Consider the following 18,509-nt stretch of genomic DNA (forward strand, 5'->3'; position numbering starts at 1 on the left):
GAGAGGTTAATGTTCGATATGCTGTGTTAGTTCGAACTACTACTCATCCAGATCTCGAAGCGATAATTTCAGATTGATTACCCAAGCTCTAGAATCAAACCAGCGATCTCTGCTGGTGAAAAGCTTCCGTAATATTTAAATGGATGCAGAAAAAGCTATATGAATGGGCTGACATCGTTAAATTGATTTTCTTCCAAATCTTCCAAATGATCACGGTGTTTGACTCAAATTTTCTGGTCAACTTGTAATTTTGTCTTTCCATTCGATTTAATTTTATATACCATTGCACATCTCAATTTCATTGTCATTATTGTGATCTGCCGGAAAGCTTTGATAAAAGCTTTCGCTAGTTTTGGCCGTTGTAGAAATTCAGCACATTCAAAAGATACCTAAAGAAGCTGTCGTTTTCTACTCAAACTTTAACTACATTGAGTGAGTGAAAATATTGAGTAAAAGCTTAGAGTATTTACAGCTTTTTTTTACCTGCTCACATTTTTGACATTTCTACGGTTATAATTCGATAGAACAAAATTGTGGAAAACGACTTTATTCATGGATAAAAAATATAGAAAACATCTCTCGAATAGTTTCCTAAAAGAATTGAAATATTTATGAAGCTCCTTGTTTTCCACCAAAAAGTCTATATCCGCTAAATTGCAGCTCCTTAAACGCTAAAGATCATTGACAAGACGACAGATGACAAGATTAGCTCGAAAAAATGTATTTAGGAGCTCATGCTATATAGTCGTGTATCATCCATTTCACGCAAGTTAGTACCAAATGATCAGTATTTGTGAGTTCATTGGCATATTTATGATCATACCACATATGATAGTTTTCTTCCATTTGGACATGCTACTGAGCCCTCCACTAGAATTGGCCACTTTAACCTGAGATACTCAACAAAATTTAACCAAATTTGGTTCATTATACTTTTTGGCCAGCTCAATTGTCAAAGGACACATTCTTCAAGGCTATCATGATTTCATCAGATAAACTTATGGAAATAATTCTCAGTGCAAATAGTACCCCTCTCATGTAATTAAGAGTCGCCGATCTTCTGATCGATTTAATGCCATATAATTAGGTAAATAAGTCAGAAATATTTGTGAAACACCTTCGGCGAACCAAGCGTATCTTTCAACGATCATAACGGATCAACGTACACAAATGTCGAAGTATAATTCTTTGTGATCTACCGAAATGTCTATTACAGTCCCTAATTTGGTTTGAAATAGAAACAGAACCGCGCTATGTGCTTCAAGCAATGTCATAAACACATTTAGTGAATAGGTATATCTTGCTGAGCTCACCAAGATCTTTCATTTCGTCAAATTTTTCCCACGAGTAGGACTTCAGTACACTCTCTTATATTCATTATGTACTTTGGTATTTTAACATTTCGTCAAAAGTAGAAAAAAAACTCATCCGAAAATAAACATAGCACAGATTATAAAGATAAGCGCAAGACTTTAGCGCCCCAAGCATCGGCCATACCATGCCCACGCGCTAATTAATTGAAATATAAAAGCAGCGGACTGACTTCTTGGAATCAGTGTTTGCGAACAAATCGAAGAAGCCTAACCACATTGGAGCAGAGTCCACACACACAGTTTTGTTTTAAATTCTAAATAATTATATTTCTGAGGAAGAGTCCGACGAAATGTTACACGCCAGCATCAGAGTGAGCACCGTGCTCGTGATCGTCAGTGTGGTACTGGCACATCAACCACCAGGTAAGGCCGCGATCCTTGCAAACAAAATGTATTTTTAATTAATTTGGAAAAAAAACATAAAATTATATAGTTGATGTGCACGTACCGACGGCATTTTCAAGCACCAATCGGTTCCTAATGACCGGACTAGGCATGCCGCTAAGCAAAGATGCTGTACCCCAAGAAGAACTGGATCCCAATTTTTGGCGTCGCTCAGCTCATGAAGAGTTACAGAAACGCTTGAACCCGCTAAATACCAACAAAGCCAAGAATGTCATATTCTTCCTTGGTGATGGCATGCCGCTGACCACAGTTGCCGCGGCGCGTATACTCAAGGGACAACGTGAGGGAAGACCCGGTGAGGAGTCACAATTGAGCTTTGAAAAATTCCCATACACCGGCTTGAGCAGAGTGAGTTCACACTGGAAGTACAAATGGAAAACAAATTATATTTAATATGATATGCATTTAGACCTATTGTACTAACGCACAAGTAGCAGATTCGGCATGCACCTCCACTGCTTACCTAACAGGCGTTAAAACCAATATTCTCTCTTTGGGCGTTGGCGCAAATGTTGATTTCAATGACTGTAAAGCATCTATGGATCCGGCTAACGATCTTACATCCCTCTACGATTGGGCACAAGCTGCTGGTAAATCTACCGGTTTCATTACAACAACTTCATTGACACACGCCAGTCCGACCGGTGGTTATGCGCACGTCTCGAATCGTTTATGGGAATCCGATACTGATACACGCAGATTTTTAGGCGATGATTATACACCAGCTTGCAAAGATATTGCTCAACAATTGGTTACTGAAGAACCTGGACGTAAGTTGGATTTCATTATGGGTGGTGGAATTGGTAAATTTTTACCCAAAACTATGATCGATCCATTCGGTAACCCCGGTGAACGTTCGGATGGTAAGAATTTACTCTCCGAATGGCAACGCAGACATCAAGGTGGTGTTGTCGTCAGCAGCCGTAAACAGATGAACGCAATCAATCTTGAAAAAACTTCCAGCATTTTGGGTATATTCCAATCGAAGTTGATGAATTTCCATCATCATGCCACCGAGTGTGAGCCTACTCTATCCGAAATGACCGAAAAAGCAATTAAGTTTTTGAGTAAGAACAAGAATGGTTATTTCGTCTTCATTGAGGGTGGTCTCATCGATTATGGTAATCATCAAAATATGCCGGGCATCAGTCTTGATGAGACTATTGAACTTGAAAAGGCTGTGGACTTGGCGCGCCGTATGACAGATCCCGAAGATACACTCATCGTCGTCACCGCTGATCACGCACATCCACTCAGTATCTCTGGTTATCCCGAGCGTGGCAATGATATTTTGGGTTTGAATAACATGGGCATTGACGCCAATGGCGTTAGTTATGCTACTCTCAATTATGCTGTTGGACCTGAACAATACTTGGATGAAAATGGCGAACGTAAAGAGTTGCACGGACAATTCGGCGGCAATCCAGGTAAGTCTTGCAGGTTTTCGAAGTTACTTATTTAAAAGTGTGTGTCATTTCTTATAGATTTCATCTTCCCAAGTTATATTAAGGCCGCGATGGGCAATCATGCTGGTGATGATGTGGGTGTTTGGGCGTCTGGACCATATGCTCATCTCTTCACTGGTCACTTGCAACAAAACACACTTCCGCATCTAATGGCCTATGCAGCCTGTATTGGTGAAGGTGATAAGTGTTGCGACTAATTCGCTGAAGTGGAGAGAAGTTCTCAATTTGTAACGTTCGAACCGTCCTTTGTTTCTAGAAACAAAAATTCCGTCCAATATAGATAATTCAGAAATGTATTTTCATAAATCTTTTTTTTTTAATAAAACTTTCTTTAAATTGCATTTATAGTCTTCTTCAATCATAATTTTATTTATAACCCGTTAGTGTGTGTGGGCGGCGTTTTGGTAACCCAGTGTTAATCTTTTTCAAACAACAATATGTGAATTTTCTAATCCCATACTTAGTTAAATAAACCATAAAAAGACAACCGAGATAACATCTGCGAAACCGTTACTTTTTATCACACTGAGATGCCAAAACAGTGTTCGTACTTGAGTTAATACAAAATTTAGGAATTCTGTTCAGCAATTTTGTTTGGCACACTCTACACAGTACAGGTGTCTACGTGACATTTTATTCAGCCGCCGGAGAACTCCTTAGCAGCAAACCATTATAAAACGATTAGTTGAAATAAATAAAAATACGAGATAAAATCTAGAGCATACGTAACACCCAAGTAGGGAAGTATATTGTGCTTAAGTTATTTATGTACATACATATATACAGTTCGTACCCGATACAGTGAACTTATTTAATTTATAAGTTTTATATTACAATCTGTGCAACCCTGCGTGGGGAACTAAGAGATCTTTTATTTTTATTTTCTGCCATTCTGCCTTTCTATAGTTTGAGGAACCTATAAGAATATATGTCAATGAGTTTCCTTCGCTTTAAAGTGTTAGCCTCAGTTTGAATGGTTTGAATAATCAGGAACCATTATTTTCTGGATTGATTTAGTATTAAAAACGTTCAAGCCTCAGGTTTGTGTTATATAACTTGTCATAATGTGTTGAAGAAACATCTATATAAGAAACGGCAATAAAATTATAGATTTAGTCGGTTTCTATGTTGTGTGTGTTTTCTCATTTCCTTGCATTAAAGATCTCGACAATGGATATTTATGGTATTATTACTCAAATCGGTCTAAAAGGTTAATCGTTGCTAGGTCTTCAACATGGTCCTGCCTCTCAAATTGTAGTCTAACGACTGAGAAGTTCTAAAATTAGGGTAACCATTTGTAAGGATACCACCATTGATAACAATATTGGTTGGTTTAAAAAAGTATGAGTTGCCAGCTTTAAAAAATAAAACTTCAGAGTATATTAAGTGATTATCCACCTTAAATATGACAGTATTATTTTTATATCTACCCGTTAAGCCAGAAATATGGTCCTTCCTCCGTTCTGTAGGATTTTTCGTTCCAAACCCAAGTTTTAGAACTAGATGATCCAGATATTTAAACCTTTGTCCGGTGTGTGTTCTTGCTATAGCATAATGAAGTTAAATGTCAGAATCATCTGTCACTTTGACAGCTAGTTTGGCAGCTAACCCTTAAGGAATTTTTTAACTTCATATTATTTACATTTTTATTATATATTTGCTGTCTTTATTATGTATATATATATTGCAATGTTAATTGTCTTTTTTTTAATTCACAAAATAAATAAAATTTCTGTTAACTTATTTCTCTTGATTATATTCTCCTTTCAGAGGCCACACTGTACTGCACATGTTACCAAGCAGAAGCTGATTTAGTGACACAATAATAATGTTTACTTGAGTTGGAGAAAGCCAGGCCAGCTATCAGACATGTGTCTAAGAATAGCAAGCAACGCAGAAAAAAATGATTTTATGCATAAAGGTGAGTGCTGTGAAATCATAAAAAAATTGTCATAAATATTTTACTACATATTTTTTATGGCAAAATGCAAAGTTTAAAGTAGTATATTTTTAGCAAGCAAAGAGAATATTAATATTACACTCTCAATAAATGCTTTTCACTTGCTGTTAAGCATATCTGTCTTTGAAATGCGATTTGCATAAGCTTACTTGAGTGCAATAGAAGCTCAAAAGTGCTACTAAATTCACAAATCTCTAGCTCAGCATTAATATCAAAAATCGAATATGATTAGCATATACACACACACATACATATATAGAGATTTTATACACATTAGAAAATCATTTATATTTTATGCACAACCAGGGATTTGACTAAATATTTATTTACTGCTGTATAATTTTCTAGTTGACTGCGGGTCTATAAAAGCGCATTACAACTATGTATAAGTATTTGTATGTAATTCAACATTGAATAGTGTGCATTTTTTGCACTTTTTTCTTTATTTTTTTATATTCTTTTATTTTTTCAAAACTTTACCGTTTTGCATTCGCGCACAAATTCTCACCCTTTTGCTATTTTCTTTGGATGCGCCAACAGCACACCCACACACTAACACATTAGCATACAACCGCAGCTGCACATCAAATGTCTGTCCATTCGTCCGTCCGTTCTCCTGACTACTCACCGCCGGTCATAGCTGTTGCAAAGTGGCCAAGTGCCATAACAAAAACATTTGCATAAATCGCAGTTTTTATGAGCATTTAATGCACTCACACAAATGCAAGGCGGCATGCAAAGCGGGCCCCTCGGTGTCAAGTTGGACTTTTAGTGGCAGGTTTCAAAATAAAATAAATGTGCAACAATAAATACATATTTACATATGTGACTACTATGGGTGTAAAAGTATGCGGAAGAAGTCTGAAATTTGATATTTCCCTTCAATTCATTAGATGGCGAGTATTGACTGTTGAACTTTGAAAATGAATGAATCTTTATATGGTACGTAAGGACACACTGAACGATTATGTAAAAAATTGAACGGAATAGTTAACCTTTATAGAGAAATTTAAGGGATTTATTAACAAAACGAAAATGAAATCCTATTATGAAACATAAACTGTGTTTCATATTACTAAAGAAGCTTAAAAATAATTATAAACAGGTAAGAAAAAGCTAAGTTCGGATGCAACCGAAAATTTTATACTCTCTAGATTAATGAAACTCATCATATATAGTATATGGGGGCTGAGATAATTTTTGAATCGATTTCACTCATTACCAAAGTACACAATATCCAAGAGTATTCGCTCACTTAATTTGGCTCAGATATCTCACATATTAACCGATATATGCGAAATAAAGCCTACCGTAATTTTGGAAAACCTATAATTAGATATATGGGAGCTAGGAGAAGTTAGGACATGATTTTAATAATTTCTGGAACAGAGGCACACTATTAGAAGAAAATGATTTCCTCTGAATAACATTAATATATCTGAGAGATTTACCGACATTTTCGGTGAAAAATTACCATAAGGCACGAAGTTCTTCATATTCGATATTCGGGGCATTGAGAAGTTATAGTCCGATTTCTAAATTTTTTTCACAAGTGATGCCACAGATCACAGATCTATGAGTATTTGTGTAAATTTTTATATATTATAAACTCAAGGAATAAGATGGAACTAAAAATTGAGTTATATGGGAAGTTGTCGTTGTTGTCAACCGATTTCGCCCATTTTCCATCCGTACCATCAGGGTGTCAAGAGAGTGTTATGTACAGAATTTCATTGAAATCGGCCTAGTAGTTCCTGATATATGGTTTTTGACACATTAGTGTGCGATGCCACGCCCAACCAGCTTCCTTCCTCAATTTATTTTGTAAAATTTGGTGTTTCTGATTTTTTTCGTTCTATATAAATATGTGAGAAGAGTCGAAACTAAAGTTATTCGAAATAATAATAACCAATAACGTTAAGAACCATAACCGATAATAACCTCAAGACCTGTCCTTAGACGGTAGATGACTTTGGTGGTCCATGGTTATCATGGAGGAATTTGTTGCATGTATAAAGAACTTTTCAGCGCTTTTGAATTTCATTGAGTTTAGTCGTTGAGAAGTCGCATTAACTTCCAAAAATTTAAAGATTTCAGTAGAGGTTCAGTAACACCTGACAAAAATTTTTCAAGGATATCTCCGTATCTAATATCTACTCTAAAGCAGTAATTTCAGATATAAATCACCGAACTCAAGTTGATATTCATATTTTATTTGATATTTTATTTTTAATTAAATTCAGATTAGCCAAGTTGTTCTGGGTATTGGACTAAATATAATTTTTTTTATTCAATAATAGTTAAACTAATTCTTTTTTCGAACTTCGAAGGCAAATATTTCGATTTTGGAGACTAGCTTCGAAAATCGAATCTCTCGAAAAATTTGTATTTGCTCCAATACCCATTGCCTACCTCATTGCTACCCACAACAATAATACGAAAACTTAACTAATTTAATTACAATTTAAACGAAATAATTAAGTACAATCAAATAAGCGAAAAAATACAAATTTCTTTGAGAAAATAAAAAATAATCACAGGTGTTTGCTGCTAATTATGTATAGTACGCAGCAACACCTGCTGTCAACTGAACGCCACATGCCTTGCAGAGAATTGAATAAAAGAGATAACAAGCTGTGGGCGATGTTGGATACCACATAATACAAATACTCAAACACACATACCTACATATAAAGGTATATATTCATATGAGGAAGCAACCACATTTGGCCGCTGCAAGAAGCCGCAGGCATTCTTTATATACACAAAAACACACACACTCAAATAATAACAAATGTAACACTCCATCCATCACATGCACACACACACACACACACAGAGACAAGCGTATTTATGCAAATATTTTGTATGTAAATACAATCAGTTGGTTGGCGTTAGCTGCCGAGAGCGCTGTTGATTGACTTTTATTAACACCAAAGCCGCATTGGTGGCAACCATTTGACTTTATAAACAACCAGCAAAACTGGCACTGAGCCATGCAAATGTTGGCATTCAAATGCAGAAATATCTACATATTTATTTATGTTGTAGATAATGGACACACCTGCAACCTAAAGCTGTAACTGCCAAATTTGTGCCCTACTGTGGATGTGTCTGTATGAAATATTTATATACTACAGTTATTTGTAAACAATCACATACAATTAAATTCAAATAAAATTTACAAAGTAAACTGGCAAAAAAGCGGGTATGAAATATTATTTACTGAAAACCACGTTAAAAGTGGTTACAATGGTTACTCATTTCGAACTACTCCAAAAATAACTAGTTTTATTCAAAGTGTCTAATTAGAAATTCATTAAAGTGTGATTATATACAAGTCATGTATAAATTTAATTATAATTATATGTACGTATTACAACAATTATTGGACTAGTCACAAAATAACTAGTATTGGGCTAGTCCAACAATTTAGTCTAATAACGCCAAAGTGACTGATTACAAAACAAATAAATAATGAAAATGAACTTGAATTGTCTTCATAAATAAATTGAAAAACTCAGTGTGACAGAACCTCATATATTCTAAAGCCAGCACTTATCTTACAATAATGGATCGGCAACTCAAACACAAATACTCATAAATCAGTAAGTACGCAAGGTTCATAAAAATCACTTTGTCAACGTGTTTAAACTCACTTGAGCAAATATTAAATAAAAGAATAAATAAAGTAATAAATCAACCAGTTGGGAAAGGCTGCATACCGAACTGACAAATCACGTCACAACTTATCTCAAATATTTCACTTTCATAAAGCTTCTTTTAAAATCAACTGTTCATCGTTTAAAAATATATAACAACATAGTATATAAGTAAATAGTATGAATTTTAATTGTTCTTATTGCCAACTAAAAATATAGACGATCAAGCGATTTCTTTTTTTTTGGTTTCTTGTTCTAGTCGGAATACTTTTTTACTCTCTTCACTTATAGCTCTGGTATTATATAAGTTCGAAGCACGAAAATCGCAGTTCAGACGGATCGTAGCTGCTCACAGAATACATTTTTCTTCTTAATACCTCTATCAGTTTTTCATAACCTCAAAATTATAGTTGCTAAGTTTAGACTATCAATTCCATTGAAAGATATCGATAGTCCATTTAACTAGGGTTTTAGATTGGTTGAAGTTCCGATTAGCCTTTGGAAGACTCAAACGAAGTCTCTGCAAATTGGAAGAACAAAACATTCGAAGAATTAGTTATGATATTACTGTAATCCTAAAGAGGATCCCAAGCTTTTTTAGTGATTTAAAAAAAAAATCTAAGTATTTTCCTCTTCAGACACACCACTTAAGTTGGGCCCTTAAATTTCAATTTTTTCTTCGCAAATATTTTTCTGAACACAAAATTTCTTTCTCCCTCACTTTTGTTTCTCTCCTACCTGCAACAACTGCTCATCGCATTGCGCTTTTCAAAATAGTCATTTCCGCTCTAGAGCTACACCACTTCCGGCTCAAAGCGCTTGACGACATACTGGAAATCAGCAGCTGCAATAGCATGACGGCCGGAATTAACTGTGTTGCATGCGCACGGCTGGTACTTAAATGAAATTAGAAATTATTGACCTGTGTTGGTCCGAATGCCGGAAAGCTTCGACAACCCCAATTGGTGGTCGGAAAGTACAGGTTGCATTGCAAGTGGTATGAATACAGATGGACTGAATATGTGTGTGTATATCCAAATGTCACTGAAAAAAGCACAAAGCTTTCTGCTCTCACGATTCTATTAAAATTTGATGAGATTTTGCAAAAAAATTGCATGCGAACATTTCTCTCTTTCAAATTTTATTGCGTGCAATGTGCTTTCTCTTTAAATTCTGTTGGGCATTTAAATTGTTTTTGTAATTGTGATTAGCTCTGGCGATCAAAGCTTTTCGTAGGTGCTTAAATAACATGCAATCCCTCTCCTTTAATAACAATTGCAGTACTAGAACGATGGCAGATTAACTCGATTAAAACCGTCTAGTACTCAAGACTTGCTGGTAGGATAGGAAGTATGAAGTTCCGAAAACATCTCTTCCATCATTTGGTGTTTTACATACAATGAGCTTATAAGTTGAAATACCATGGTCTTAGCTCAGATAGAAAACTTCCAGGAGAATTCTCAATGTCATTTCTGTATGACCCATTTGCATTGCTGTCACAGATATGGCTGAAAAGATTGATATTAGAAGTAGAACTCTGAAATATATATCATTAATTGCGCACATATTCTTAGAGACTTGTCCACCATTCTAGATTATGCGGGTTCCAGCATTGTCACACTAGATTATTTCATATTTGTCTTAAGGCATGCTAAGAATGTCTGATCTCCACTTTCGACGGACTACTGGAGGTAGAATAGTTTATTCAGTAGTTTAAATCAGTTTCTAACTGTTATCAAAAACTTATCTGATCTCTCACTCTCTCAACTTATAAATAATCAAAGTACTTGAGATTATTTTTAAACTAAACAGCAGGCTAAAGTGACGTCATAAATCACATGAGCAAACAAACAACAGATAAATATTGTTTTCTTAATTGCCATTTTGCTACAATGCATCGCATGTTATTAATCCGTCCGTTACTAACACGTTTACGGTTATACATTTTAATTAAATAAGGAAACTAAGATAATGCATTTGACAAATGAAATCACGTGTTTAGGAAAATTTATAATTGTGTAATAGAGAACGCAAACAGGCTGTAATGAAAGTGCACTATCAAATCTGTAAAATTCCACAAGGAAAAAAATGTATACTTGTTAGACAAACTCTCAAGTTGGAAAGCGATAAAAGGCGCACGATCTGACATTTTCAATGCAGTTTAAGTGAACTCAGTGGACGTGTAGTATACCCGGTAGTTCCGCAACTTACGACTTTGTCTTCTAACTAAATTCAAAAATAGTGAAATGTTGATTGAAGACAGAAGTATCCGCGTCAAGTTATGCACGGTACTGTGCCTTATACAGTTGATGTCACCAGCTTTAGCGGACTTTCATGCGCCAACGTCACCACGACGTAAAGCGCAGCGGACGCCAAACATCGTTATGGGTGATAGCATGACGACCACCAACCGCAAGACGCCACCAGCTGAGATGGATCCGAAATTCTGGAACAATCAAGCACAAAGCGAACTACAAAAGCGTATAAATGAGCCACTGAATAAGAATCGTGCGAAAAATGTCATATTCTTTCTCGGTGATGGCATGCCACTGACCGCCATTACAGCAGCAAGGATATTACAAGGACAACGTCTCGGCTACCCGGGGGAAGAACAGTTATTGTCGTTTGAGAAATTCCCCGCCACCGGTCTAAGCAGAGTGAGTTGGCAACGTCATGCAGTTTAATATTTTTTTTTTGTTTTCGATGATAGTTTTCATCCACATAATTTTTAGACCTACTGCACCAATGTGCAAGTTTCGGATTCAGCATGCACATCGACCGCTTATTTGACTGGCGTGAAAACGAATAGCCTGATGCTCGGCGTGAATGCAAAAGTCAACTACAACAATTGTACAGCCAGCATGGATCCCGCAAATCATTTGACCTCACTGTACGATTGGGCTCAGGCCGCAGGTAAAGCGTCGGGTTTCATCACCACCACTACACTAACGCACGCCAGCCCTTCGGGTGGTTACGCGCATGTCGCCAATCGTCAATGGCAATGCGATGCCGATGTGCTGGAATACGACAACGATCCGAGCACTTGCACCGATATGGCTCAACAATTGATCTCACAGCAGCCGGGAAGAATGTTGGATGTGCTCATGGGTGGTGGTATGGGTAAATTTTTACCGAAGACGGTAACGGATTTCTTCGGTAATCGTGGTGAACGTTTAGATGGACGAAATTTACTAACACGCTGGCAGAATCTACATCCAAATGGTGTCATCACGAGAAATCGTGAAGAACTGTTACGTGTCAATATCAGTAAAGTAACGAATATTATGGGTCTATATAATTCAGATTTGATGCAGTATCATTTGAAAGCGGACGACGATCAGCCGACTTTATCCGAAATGACTGGTGTCGCTTTGGCGTTCCTAAATCAAAAGCCGAATGGTTATTTCATCTTCATCGAAGGTGGTCTTATAGACTATGGTAATCATGAGAATAAACTCGGTATTGCTTTGGATGAACTTTTGGAGTTCGATAAAGCCATTCATCTGGCTCGTATTATGACCGATCCGGCGGAGACTTTAATTGTTGTGACAGCGGATCATGGTCATCCTTTGTCCTTTGCTGGTTTCCCTGAGCGCGGTAATGACATTTTAGGTTTAAATAATGTGGCTCAAGGCTTAGATGGTGTACCATACGCCACAATGGATTATGCAGTTGGACCACAGCAATACATGAATCCGAACGGTACCAGAATGGATTTGACCGATAAAATGGGAGATCCAGGTAATAAAGGATGGAGTGTAGTATTTAGTGGGAATTATTTTACATAATCTCATACACACATTAATATTTCCCATTTTATGTTTTTTTTTTTAGAGTTTGTTATGCCCAGTTACATAGATCTAACGTACGGTGTGCATTCCGGTGAGGATGTGGCCGTATACGCTTCAGGTCCCTGGGAACATCTTTTCACAGGTGTCATGCAACAAAATTTACTACCCCATCTCATGGCGTATGCAAGTTGTATCGGTGATGGTGCAAAAATGTGTGGATGAGCATGTAGATAGCTGGAGAGCGCCAACTATTCAGCCTAAATATTTATATATAGTGTTCTGATTAAGCAAAAAAATATATAGTTTTTTATGACCCCACACGCCTAAGTAAAACGTGTGTCTCATAAAATCATGATAAGAGCAACTAGAAAGATTCTTAGTCGACAGCGGCCACAATGTCATAAAATAGTTTAATCGTACTTTTTATTTTTATTGTTGTAAATTCAAAGTAATAATGTGAAAATGTAGAAAATATGTAATTTGTATCATTTGTAACGCTATCTTCTATAATAAATCAAGCCAAAGTGCTCCGTAAATACCGGTGATAATTATGTAAGCATTCAATTTGACATTGTAAAATTCTAAATATATATTATATATACCTACGATATTCGTCTTCTACTACAGCGGCGCTTAAACTGATTAAACGAGTATAGCCGACTTCGGCTTCGTTCGTTTTTTTGTACAATGCGTTTGTCTTACACATTTTATGAGATGTCTTCTTATATCTGATCCCCCACTATTCTTAAAAAATCTGTCTTAGTCTCTTTGAATGAAGATAACTTAATATTTTAAGACTTGTGATATCCAAAACATAAGCGTCCATAAATCTTGAGCAAATGCTTTGCCACCAAAATTCATTGTGTGTATAAATATTATGGATGATTTGCGGAATGTGTATGTGGTAAGTGTCTACTCAAAGCAACATAATCTGGACTATGAAATTTCATTTTCATAATTCTTATGACTTGATATCTTGGCTACTTAGCAATCTATCAAGTCAAATCTATCTAGAGCACCGTAAAAAATTCTGTTTGAAATGCTAGTTGGTCTAAAGTGTGTATTTCCATGTAAGAGTAAGAGACGAGTTGACATTCGGATGTCGGTCTGTCGTCTACTACTATTGAAAATGGGCCAATTCGGACCAGTACCACGCCCACAAAATGGCCTAAAACCTACAAAGTGTCATAACTATGCCATAAATAAAATTATAAAAGTAGTATTTTGTACAAGGGATCACATTAGAGAGGGGCATATTTGAATGTAATTTTTGTGGGAAAGTGGGCGTGGCACCGCCCCAAATAGTTTTTTGTGTATATCTCGCAAACTAATAAAACTCTATGAACCGAACTTCCTGCAGTCGTTTCCTTTACGTACCCCATTACACACCATAAAAATATTTGAAATCGGAAAATAACCACGCCCATCTCCCATACAACGATTATGTTAAAAATTACTAAAAATCCATTAACTCAGTAACAGAAAACATCTGAAACACTAAATTATAAGAGTAATGGCAGATTAAAAAAATGGAAAATGGGCGTGGCGTTGCCCACTTGCTCAAAACCGGATCACAAAAACTACTGGACCGATGTCAATGAAATTCGGTATATAATATTTCCTTAAGACCTTAATGACATAATGAATGGAAAATGGGCGAAATCGTTTAACAACCACGCCTACTTACCATTTAACTCAATTTTGAATTCCATTTGATTCGTACACTTTATAATATATATATTAGAAACCAATGAAGCTAACGGAATAAAACTTTATATAAATACCGTATTTGAGGTGTGGCATCACTGGTGGAAAAATTGTCGAAATCGGACTATAAATTTTTAAGGCGCCAGATATCGCCAGTGCCTAAGTGTAATTTTTTACCGAAAATATCGGTAAATGTCTTAGATAATTGAATTTAATTTAATTCAGAGATAATCTTTTTCTATTTCTCTAAAATAATGAAATCGGTTCAGGAATTACCTCTACCATCATATACAATATATGTGACCTGGTCTACGGAAAGGAGGCTTAGGTGTCAAAAAATCAATTTTCACTTTTTAGTTGATACGGATGGAAGATGAGAGTTGTTTATTTTTAACAGCTGTTTCCCAGAAAAATAGTTTTCGCACGTTAGCTTCCTTTTCGTAGACCAGGTCACATATAGTAGTTTTCGTTATTTTAGTGAACTTAATGTCATATATATGAGTCATTGCGAGAGTATAAAATGTTCGGTTGCACCCAAACGTAGCCCTTCCATACTTGTTTTTATCAAAAACTTATTGAGAATAGGCCATTTTTCCCCGAACGAAATCCAAGAACATACTTTCAGGCTCAGTGCATACTTATGTAAATACGTAGTAATATTCACTATATATCAAAATTTTACACTGATCACCACTAGGCTACATTTTTGGATATTCCGTGAATCAATTCCAAACTCACTGAAATAATAACTAATTATGTGAAACTTAAGTAATTACGAGATTATTCCGAACACTTTGTTGCCAAATTAACTCCAAGTGATTTCTGCTCTAACTTTCTACCGACGAGAAATATCTGATCTGAGAAATGATAGAAATAATTCACCACTTCCAAGAGTATATTGGAAGCAACCGGACTAAAAGTTAAACTTTTACTGTTATCAATGACTTTTCTGCTCTCCCTCTCTCTCTCTCCCTCAACATATGCAGTCTGCGAGTGTTGGAAAAAGATAAGCATTTACATAATGAAATCAAGTGTTTTACCGGCTTTTAAAGCAATTTGCTCGAAAATTTATAATTTTGCCGAGTTGTTTTGTGGATTAAAATACGAGTTATATTTAACTTTAAATATTAGCACAGTGTAATAGAAAAAACAAACAGGTTGTAACAAATCTATAAGTTATAAAACTTTCCGGTCCCAAACGATTGTTAGTCACTGCCTCAAGTCGGACAGCGATATAAGGCGCTCGATCTAACATTTTGAATGCAGTTTAAGTGAACTCGTGTACTATACTTGGTGGCTTCGCACTTCTTCAAAACTTAAGGATAATAAAATGTTTGGAACATGCAACCGAGAAAAGTTATGGGGACTACTGTGCCTTATACAGTTGGCGGTGCTAGCTTTAGCGGATCTTCATGCGCAACCGCCACCACGACGTGGCATGCAACGGGTGCCCAACATCGTCTTGGTTGAAAACATGGCGACTACCAACCGCAAGACGCCACCGGCTGAGATGGAACCCAAATTCTGGAACGATCTAGCACATGCTGAGCTACAAAAGCGTATAAATGAGCCACTGAATAAGAATCGTGCGAAAAATGTCATACTCTTTCTCGGTGATGGCATGCCACTAACTGCCATTACGGCAGCAAGGATATTACAAGGACAACGTGTTGGTTACTCGGGGGAAGAGCAGTTGCTGTCATTTGAGAAATTCCCCGTCACCGGTCTGAGCAGAGTGAGTTGGCTACGCAATGTAGTTTAAAATATACATATATATATTTTTGGAGGTTACAAATTTCATCCAATTAATTTACAGACCTACTGTACCAATGCGCAAGTTGCGGATTCAGCGTGCACAGCAACCGCTTATTTGACTGGCGTGAAATCGAATGGGCTGATGCTCGGCGTCAATGCAAAAGTCAACTACAACAATTGTACGGCCAGCATGGATCCCGCAAATCATTTGACCTCACTGTACGATTGGGCTCAGGCCGCGGGTAAAGCTTCGGGTTTCGTCACCACCACTTCACTAACTCACGCCAGCCCTTCGGGTGGTTACGCGCATGTCGCCAATCGTCAATGGCAATGCGATGCTGATGTGCTGGAATACGACAACGATCCGAACACTTGCACCGATATGGCTCAACAATTGATCTCACAGCAGCCAGGTAGAAGATTGGATGTACTCATGGGTGGTGGTATGGGTAAATTTTTACCGAATACGATAACGGATTTCTTCGGTAATCGTGGTGAACGTTTAGATGGACGAAATTTACTAACACGCTGGCAGAATCTACATCCAAATGGTGCCATCACGAGAAATCGTGATGAACTCTTACGTGTCAATATCACTAAAGTATCGAATATTATGGGTCTCTATGGTTCACGTTTGATGGAGTATCATTTGAAAGCGGACGACAATCAGCCGACTTTAGCCGAAATGACTGGTGTCGCTTTGGCGTACCTCGGTCAAAAACCGAATGGTTATTTCATCTTCATCGAAGGTGGTCTTATAGACTATGGTAATCATGAGAATAAACTCGCTCTTGCTTTGGATGAAATATTGGAATTCGATAAAGCCATTCAGTTAGCACGTGCTATGACCGATCCAGCAGAGACTTTAATCGTTGTGACAGCGGATCATGGTCATCCTTTGTCCATGGCTGGTTTTTCGGAGCGTGGTACTGATATTTTAGGTTTGAATGAGGTGACTCCGGCCGAAGATGGTGTACCGTACGCTACAATGGATTATGCAGTTGGACCACAGCAATACCTGCATCCAAACGGCACCAGAATGGATTTGACCGGAAAAATGGGAGATCCAGGTGATAAAGGATGGAGAGTAGTATTATATTTAGTGGACATTATTTTACATAACCTCACTATTTTATGAACGCATTAATATTTTCTATATTATGTTTTTTTTTTTTAAGAATTCGTGACGCCCAGCTACATTAAACAAAGGGCAGGCGTCCATTCCGGTGAGGATGTGAGCGTATACGCTTCGGGTCCCTGGGCGCATCTCTTCACAGGCGTTATGCAACAGAATTCGCTACCGCATCTCATGGCATATGCGAGTTGTATCGGTAACGGTCCGAAAATGTGTGGATGAACACGTGGCAAGCTGGAAAGCGCCTTCTATTAAGCCTAAATATTTATGCATAGTGCTCGGATTAAATAAAAAATAAATATGTATACAGTTTTTATGACCTACACGCAACATAATATAGAGCTCATGTAGCGATTAAATTAAATCCCTTTAATGATATGTAATGTGTGTCTCATAAAAGTGTGATAACAACAACTAGAAAGTGTCATAGTCAACAGTGGTAAGATGTTATCATGTTGTTTAAACGTAGTTTTTATTTTTATTGTCGTAAATTGAAATTATTAATGTTAAAAAAAAAAATAACCGCAAACTTTATTGCTGCTTTCAGATACACATTTATTGACAGCGCTTAAAGATATGTAGCAATCAAGTGGCGAATCGAAAAAGTCAAAAATGTCAGGATTGCATTCAAAGCAAACTTAGCACTATTGAGTTTTGTCATGCAATTTTTAAAGAACTGGCTTTAATGCAGCGGTGACTACTGCAGTAAACTCGAATAAACTTAAAAAAGCTCAACTAAATGCAGTGAAGATTTCATTTGTTAAATATTTATTACTAAATATTGAAATAATAGCATACTTTTAGGCTTTGTACATATGTAAATTTCTATATCCAATTGTCAGACTCAAACATTAAGCCCTGATTGGAGCTTTGTCAATTTTTTAGTTTGTTTTCAAAACTCGCTAAAAATATAAGTTATTAAGTAATTTTTTGTTTCGTACTCAAGTTTTTACGAGGCTACTACTTCATGTGTACTTGTTTACATTAAAAACTTTACTGTTACCGAAATGTTTGCTCAAAAACTTAACAGCAGTAGTTCATGTTACGCATGAAAGCTTTAGTCAAGCTTAGACTCGATGGTGGGTCGAACGAAAACTATTCAATTTAAAAAATATGATCAGAAAAGATGAAAATTATATTAAATCCAATTAATTTTCGATTAAAAATTTATAAATAATTTAAAAAAGTTGTGATCCCAAAAACTATACCGCTATGAATTTTAGATAAATTGCCATATTTTTCCATAGAAGCAGCT

General features: G+C 36.5%; 3 protein-coding genes and 1 long non-coding RNA gene across 5 annotated transcripts in view; 3 read left to right on the plus strand and 1 right to left on the minus strand.

The window, feature by feature from the left end:
* Positions 1 to 18,509, plus strand: part of LOC105212593 (gamma-secretase subunit pen-2) — a 303,679-nt gene that overhangs the window by 217,269 nt on the left and 67,901 nt on the right. The gene's annotated exons all lie outside the window — the stretch shown is intronic.
* On the minus strand, positions 8,645 to 10,580 carry LOC105212601 (uncharacterized). Its single transcript, XR_851733.3, has 3 exons — positions 10,431 to 10,580; positions 9,605 to 10,374; positions 8,645 to 9,386 (listed from the first exon to the last, which is right to left on the minus strand). It is a non-coding gene; the product is annotated as an uncharacterized LOC105212601 (long non-coding RNA).
* Alp-m_10 (alkaline phosphatase) lies at positions 11,013 to 13,205 on the plus strand. Its single transcript, XM_011184664.3, has 3 exons — positions 11,013 to 11,523; positions 11,599 to 12,607; positions 12,701 to 13,205. Exons 1-3 carry the CDS (start codon positions 11,113 to 11,115, stop codon positions 12,877 to 12,879), a joined length of 1,599 nt encoding a protein of 532 aa, XP_011182966.2. The 5' UTR covers positions 11,013 to 11,112; the 3' UTR covers positions 12,880 to 13,205.
* LOC105212603 (alkaline phosphatase) lies at positions 15,584 to 17,632 on the plus strand. The gene is made up of 3 exons (XM_011184665.3): positions 15,584 to 16,099; positions 16,181 to 17,189; positions 17,298 to 17,632. The coding sequence occupies exons 1-3, from the start codon at positions 15,695 to 15,697 to the stop codon at positions 17,474 to 17,476; spliced, it is 1,593 nt and encodes a 530-aa protein (XP_011182967.1). The 5' UTR covers positions 15,584 to 15,694; the 3' UTR covers positions 17,477 to 17,632.

The sequence above is a fragment of the Zeugodacus cucurbitae genome, chromosome 6, assembly GCF_028554725.1.
Source record: "Zeugodacus cucurbitae isolate PBARC_wt_2022May chromosome 6, idZeuCucr1.2, whole genome shotgun sequence".
Classification (NCBI taxonomy): Eukaryota; Metazoa; Arthropoda; class Insecta; order Diptera; family Tephritidae; genus Zeugodacus; species Zeugodacus cucurbitae.